The sequence below is a fragment of the Saccostrea cucullata genome, unplaced genomic scaffold (genome assembly GCF_032062105.1).
Source record: "Saccostrea cucullata isolate Sc308-1 unplaced genomic scaffold, CSIRO_AGI_Scuc_v1 ctg12966, whole genome shotgun sequence".
Taxonomy (NCBI): domain Eukaryota; kingdom Metazoa; phylum Mollusca; class Bivalvia; order Ostreida; family Ostreidae; genus Saccostrea; species Saccostrea cuccullata.
In genome coordinates, this window is record NW_026921144.1 from 1 (window position 1) to 6,944 (window position 6,944).

At 34.5% G+C, this 6,944-nt stretch overlaps 1 protein-coding gene across 4 annotated transcripts; it reads left to right on the top strand.

Annotated features, from left to right (window-relative positions):
- The first annotated feature begins 1,560 nt into the window (after positions 1 to 1,560).
- On the top strand, positions 1,561 to 6,377 carry LOC134259266 (uncharacterized). Of its 4 annotated transcripts, XM_062741873.1 has the most exons (7): positions 1,561 to 1,828; positions 4,513 to 4,718; positions 4,813 to 4,909; positions 5,022 to 5,251; positions 5,384 to 5,631; positions 5,846 to 6,005; positions 6,145 to 6,377. In XM_062741873.1, coding segments are annotated over exons 1-7 (1,137 nt in total). In that variant the 5' UTR covers positions 1,561 to 1,826; the 3' UTR covers positions 6,339 to 6,377. The 4 variants fall into 4 exon arrangements, with proteins under 4 accessions (XP_062597857.1, XP_062597854.1, XP_062597855.1 ...); XM_062741870.1 differs by lacking the exon at positions 1,561 to 1,828 and having other exon boundaries at positions 4,351 to 4,718; XM_062741871.1 differs by lacking the exon at positions 1,561 to 1,828 and having other exon boundaries at positions 4,351 to 4,718; positions 6,151 to 6,377.
- Positions 6,378 to 6,944: the final 567 nt, after the last annotated feature.

Below are 6,944 nucleotides of genomic sequence, written 5' to 3' on the forward strand. Positions count from 1 at the left end.
TAGAATTTTCGTGATAAACCAGATTTTCCATAATGGTGAAACCTCTCCATCCCTCCTTTTTTTTCATCCCCTCAATATACTAAATTGATACTTATTTTTTTTTTTAATTCAAAATAACACCAGTTCAATTGAAACGTAGGAAATATAAAAATTTTAACTCTCATTTTTTCTCTATACACCTAAGCGCATGCGGATGCTATAAATAGGAATAAAAGACTTGTAATGACCTAACCGAAAAAAAATATTGAAGGAGGTTGAAAGGGAATACTACTTATATATTTTCTCCTTACAATTATAAGACAGATAAGTGAGAAAAATAGAAAGAGGAATATTCACTGAGTGCCTTTGGCATTCCAGTAATTAAAATTTAATTATAAAGATTTATTAATAAACATCTAAATATTTCAAAAAAGAAGGTTCAAACATTGAACACTATGTGCCCTTTTATTTTTTTTTTTATATTTTTGAAAAATAAAATACATTTAAAGATCTAAAATATGCATGTATAAGGTTCAAAACGTTATAAGAACGTTATGACTTTTTAACGTTATTTTGACGTAACGTCATTGTGTACCAACACCGTGCGCAACGTCATAGTAATTCTAAACCAAAAGTTTATTTAAGCTGGTAACAGCTAGTAGTTAGCACAACGTTGGTCCATTGTTAGCATGGGTATTCTTTTGTTTGAGTGTTCCAAAGTTTGGATATCACAAATTAAAATGCAATTTGAATTACTAGTAATTTCCAAGGAAGTGGGGATTTCTATGTTGGCCCAGCGTTGGCCCAACGTTTATAGTAATTCTAAACCAAAAGTTTATTTAAGCTGGTAACAGTACGTTAGCCCAACGTTGGTCCATTGTTAGCATGGGGATTCTTTTGTTGAGTGTTCCAAAGTTTGGATATCACAAAATGCAATTTGATTTACTAGTAATGTCCAAGGAAGTGGGGATTTCTATGTTGGCCCAGCGTTGGCCCAACGTTTATAGTAGTTTATTTAAGCTGGTAACAGTACGTTAGCCCAACGTTGGTCCATTGTTAGCATGGGTATTCTTTTGTTTAAGTGATCCAAAGTTTGGATATCACAAAATGCAATTTGATTTATTTTCCAAGGAAGTTGGGATTTCTATGTTGGCCCAGCGTTGGCCGAACGTTTATAGTAATTCTAAACCAAAAGTTTATTTACGCTGGTAACAGTACGTTGGCCTAACATTGGTCCATTGTTAGCATGGGCATTCTTTGTTTAAGAGTTCCATATTTGGGAATATATCATATATATTGGCCATGAAGTTATATTTTGCTCCTAAGTTGGGAACATAACACTGCGCCAACGTTTGACCGACGTTTGTAAAACCCCTTAAGCTGGTACATATTTTTTTAAAAAAAGTTGACATTAGTATGTTGGCCCAACACAGACCCAATGTTATCAATTGTGTTTTTTAAGTTGGAGTGAGTGCATTGGTACAAAATACGGGTGAAAAATTATTTGTTTAAAATAATAAGCTATATGGGTTTATTGAAAATTAATAGAAGACCAAATTAATGTATGCGATATGAAAAAGAATTGTTACAACAGCAAAGATCCAAGGGACAGGATGTGAATGAAGCTCAAATATACATTAATCAAGATATACCTCAACCAGCCTTATAATTACATTGAAACAAAAGTTAGGCGATTTGCTGAAACTGGGAGAGTCGCAGCAATTAAAATACCAAAATGCTTGGTGAGCTGTCAGATGCAATTACTCGCAGGTGGCTGATAGATGCAATTAAAAAGAAGGGGGATTTAAATCGTGGAGCGCGCATTCAACAACCGCCTTTTACACGAGATGTAAGTATAGAATATTTTCAAATCTATCATTAATTATTGATTTTGTTCATAATTTTACCATTCAAAGGGTTCTCATACCTTTCATTGTGATGATGCTAGATATATATACTGTATATTTACAGTATACTGTACATACTGGACATACTGTATATTTACTGCATGCATTTCTCATGCTAACAGATGCAACTGGTAGTAACATTTAAATTGCCATTGATGTAAATAGCACAAAAAAAATTATTGCCAATTGTAATGTATAGTTGAAGATCTGAGTATACTAGATATTGATTTAGTTGTCAGTAAATCTAGATATTAAGATATTTAATTGCTTACAGGTAATTTAATTCCTTTAACCTTTGCATATACTCAATACTTTTTTGATAAAAAATTTGGTATACCTGACATACTTATGTAGTTATTGAAAGACATTAATCTTGCTGAAAGTCAAAGTTCTACTGTACGTAATGGCAGAGAGAAAGACGAGAGGCATATCATATTGGTCAATTAGAAGACGAGTTCGCAGAACATTAGAACAAAATTACTCTGTGAATGAATTAGAAGTACCCAGTAATGAATCAGATGCAGAAACTGAAGAAATAGTACATGAAACTCTGAACATGCATGACCTCCCAAATAATGAACCCTGTGCTCAGAGTACCGAAAAAGAAATATCTGGAATACATGAAAACAATATGCATGTTGATGACTTTGAAATGCATTTTGATAACGCTCATGTTTTTGTCGATATCTTGGACACAGATTCAGATACAAACAGTGAAAATGAGACAGGTCAAAGTTTAAAAGAATCTTTAAGAGAATGGGCTGTCAAGAACCAAATTCCAAACATGTCATTATCAGAACTTCTGCAAGTTTTGCGTAGTTATCACCCTGACCTACCAAAAGATCCTCGTACTTTACTTAAAACAAATGTTAGTTACAACATTTTGGATAAATGTGGTGGGCAATATTATTATTTTGGCATGGCATCATCTTTAACCAGTCAGATTCAAGAAATTGTTACTTCACTACCAGAACAATTTTGTCTGAAGGTACAAATTAATATAGATGGGTTGCCTTTATTCAAAAGTACAAGTGATCAGTTCTGGCCAATTCTAGGAAGAATTCAAAATGTTAAAAACAACAATGTTTTCATTATTTGCTTGTATCATGGTCTGAAAAAACCTGATAATCTTAACGAGTATCTAGATGATTTCGTTAAAGAATACTTAGAAGTAGAAAGAAATGGAATTGAATGCTTTGGGAAACGTTTACGTGTCATCATTGATTCAATTATTTGTGATGCTCCTGCTAGAGCATTCATAAAAAGTGTTAAATCATATTCTGGTTATCATGGTTGTGACAAGTGCACCCAACATGGGGTCTGGTTAGGTAAAATGACTTTCCCCGAAACAAATGCCCAAGTAAGAACAGATGAATCTTTTTCTCAGCAAACTGATGAAGATCATCATTTAGACATTTCCCTTCTCTCAAGAACACCAATAGGAATGGTTTCGCAAATTCCATTAGATTACATGCATCTTGTGTGTCTAGGTGTCATGAAACGCCTTTTGTTGCTGTGGATAAAAGGTCCTTTACGATGCAGATTAGGATCACATGAAGTGCAACAAATATCCAAAAACTTGGTATCCCTTAAAGACCACATTCCTTCAGAGTTTGCAAGGAAGCCAAGGTCATTATCTGAAATAGATAGGTGGAAAGCTACAGAGTTTCGGCAGTTTTTACTGTACACAGGCATTATTGTCCTCTCTGGTGAAATCCATCCAAATATGTATCAAAATTTTTTACTATTCTGTGTAGGAATTCATATTCTTCTGAATGAAAGGCTCTCAAGTGAATATAACCAATATGCTCATGACCTGCTAGAAACTTTTGTAATACATTTTTATCAGATATATGGCAATGATATGGCTGTATACAATGTACATGGGTTGGTCCATCTTGCAGGTGAGGCCCATAGGTTTGGCAGTTTAGACAACATTTCGGCATTTCCATTTGAAAACTATCTCTCAAAATTAAAAAAAATGGTAAGAAAGCCAAAGTTTCCTTTAGCCCAAATTGTACGTAGACTGTCAGAGCAGGCAGAAATTAAGAAAACTCAGAAAACATTTCCCAATCTGACAAAACCCCACAACAATGGGCCCATACCTGCGAGATTCATAAATGGATCTCAGTATTCAAAGTTGGAAACAGAGAGATATGTCTTAAAAGTCAATCACAAAGACAGCTGTGTAAGGATAGACGGGAAAATTTGCAAAATCAAAAACATAGTATCTTTTGAAAACGGCATTTACCTTGTTTATAACATATTTGAAAGAGAGGAAAATGTTTTCACGACCCCTTTAGAATCTAGATTATTGGGCATTGTGAAGGTATCTAATCTAGGAAACAGTCTCCATGTTGCAAAACTATCTGAGTTGCAATCCAAATGTGTAGCGTTACCTTTTAAAACGAAACACATTGCAATGCCTTTTACTGATGCAGAATGGTGAAGTGATCATTGAAAATATTACAGTATGGGTGTAATAGAAAGATTGAATTAATAACTGTCAGCAAGATAAAAGTACAGAAATTATATTTGTTGGTAAATGTAATTAGCATCCTTTAAATTGTTTTCATATTATTCAAAGTACATTCAACTTATGAATGTTTAAACAAAATTATGATAGGTCAAAAAAGTTGAGATATGCAGTGGTGGAATTCACTGAGGAAGAAGAAGTGGAGGTGGTGCCTGTGAAGTGGCTAGCAACTGATGAAAAGACTTGCTACTGGCCAAATATGCGATCCACTGCAAAAATTTCCGGCTTGATAAAGGCTGAGGTAGAACCCAAGGAAAATTTTAAACAGCTTCCAGTCAGAGTCCTGGCCAAAGCAGGTATGAAATTTGCAAGAACTATAGGAAAGACACATTGTTATAAAATTGATGCTTGACTATCTGAATTTAGCTAACTAATATAATCATTTTGTAGCTGACTATGAAGATGCTAGAAAGAAATTGTCCAAAGCCATTTATACATCAGATCTTCAGACGGATACAGAGGAAACAACTCCTAAAAGAGCTAAAAGGTACTCATATGTTATGTTTCTTGATGTTTATATTAACTGAAATGTTTTGATTATTTCATCAGTTGTATAAATTAATTGTACTGATTTGATACCTATAATAATTCAATTACAGGCCAAACCCACGCTTCATCTCCTCAGATTCGGAGGAAGATGACACAGAACCTGAAAATATAGTGCACAGGAGACAGTCACCAAGGAAGCAAAAAAGAATAGTCCCAGATTTGCCTCCATTACCATCACTTCCATCAACACCACAAGCACCAAGACCTTCTGCAACTGTTAATACATGTGTATCAAAGGAGACTTCGGCCCTTCTTGACAGAAGTCCCATGAATGGCCAAGGTATTTTACCGATATGATTAATTTGTAAACCTTTGAATTGTAGTTTAAAGTTGTGAAAATTTATAATAATTGAAATTAGTTTACTAATCGGATAAATGTCTGATATTGTACATGTTCTTCGTTTCCTTGCAGCAACAGAGAAAAAACTTTTCAATTGTTTGGACAAGTTACTTACAACTGTAGAAGAATTAAAAGTTCAAGCTCACATTAATACGAAATTGCTTCAAAGCTTGATGGGTAAAATTGATGGAATTAATGGTCCTACTAGTCAAGACGCAGAGAGCTCAGACCCATTAGCAGTAGATTTCCCACTCAAGTCTAAGGAGGAGCTTGAAAAGCTAGAGGATCTGCTGCTGAGTAGTGAAAACACGAAAAACTTTGTAAGTCCATGCACTTCCGTTGCAAAAATTCTCCTGTAATTTTCATACACACACACACACACACACCGTCTCTCTCACACACACATTTGCTAAAAGCTAAAATATTGATTTGAATACAATGGTCGTAAATATTATTTTTGTATATGAAGCCATGTAGTTGAAATTGATAATGATATCATATTCAAAGTGTTTCTTTCCTCTTTTTTGAATACAGGTGAGGTCTCTTTCCACAATTGGAGGAGATAACGTAAAGACAAATGTTCGAAGACTTCTTGCACACCTCTTCTCTACAGACCTTGCAAAGACAATTAATTGGATTGGCAAGGGGGGAAAAACTGCATTTTCCACCTTGAAAGTAAAGGACATTTTGACAGGTGTGTAAAATCCAAATAGCAAACTTCTTTTTTTACTTTAAATAAATAAGTTTACATTGAAATGAATTAATAGAAGTAAAAAAACCTTTCAAAATGGCATCAAGGAATTCAGATTTATTATGGAAAGTTTATTTTACAGCCACAGTTCGGAAAAACAGATTGTGTCCATCAGCAACAGACGCAGAAATTTTTGATGTGGCAAAAACCTGGTTTAGATTTGCAAGTGACAGAGATGGGGGACGAAAGAAAAGGGAGGAAAAAAAGAAAGAAAAGGCCGTTACTGATGACCAATGTGGGACAGATGAAGAACCAACCCAGACTGCAACGATTTAAAACGTATTTTGTTGAAACATTGTGTGTTTTGAAAGACTACTGAAGCTTTTTATACTTGAAAAAATTTCTAAAGTAATAAACATCTATGTAAATTCTTTAATTATTATCATTATTTTTTATCATTTTTGTTCTAATAAGTGTTTTGAACAAAACTTTAAAAATTCACTGTTTATTTACTTAGCGGTACAATGTGTGGCCAACCTCACTATGTAAAATTTACCTGCCATTAGCATTTTGGATTAATGCTGTTCCAATGTTGGATCAACATAGGACTAACCTAATAATTGTGTTTTGAACGGTAGTCCAGCATTGGGCCAACGTTATCCTCCCGAAAAGGTATGTTGGAACAACGCTGTACCAACGTTAACATTTCAACAAACAGTGTTGTACCAAGGTTGGCCCAACATTGGACCGACGTTATAATCACGATTTAAACGGAAGTCCAGCATTGGGCCAACGTTATCCTCCCAAAAAGGTATGTTGGAACAACGTTGTACCAACGTTAACATTTCAACAAACAGTGTTGTACCAACGTTGGCCCAACATTGGACCAACGTTATAATCATGATTTGAACGGAAGACCAGCATTGGGCCAACGTTACCAAA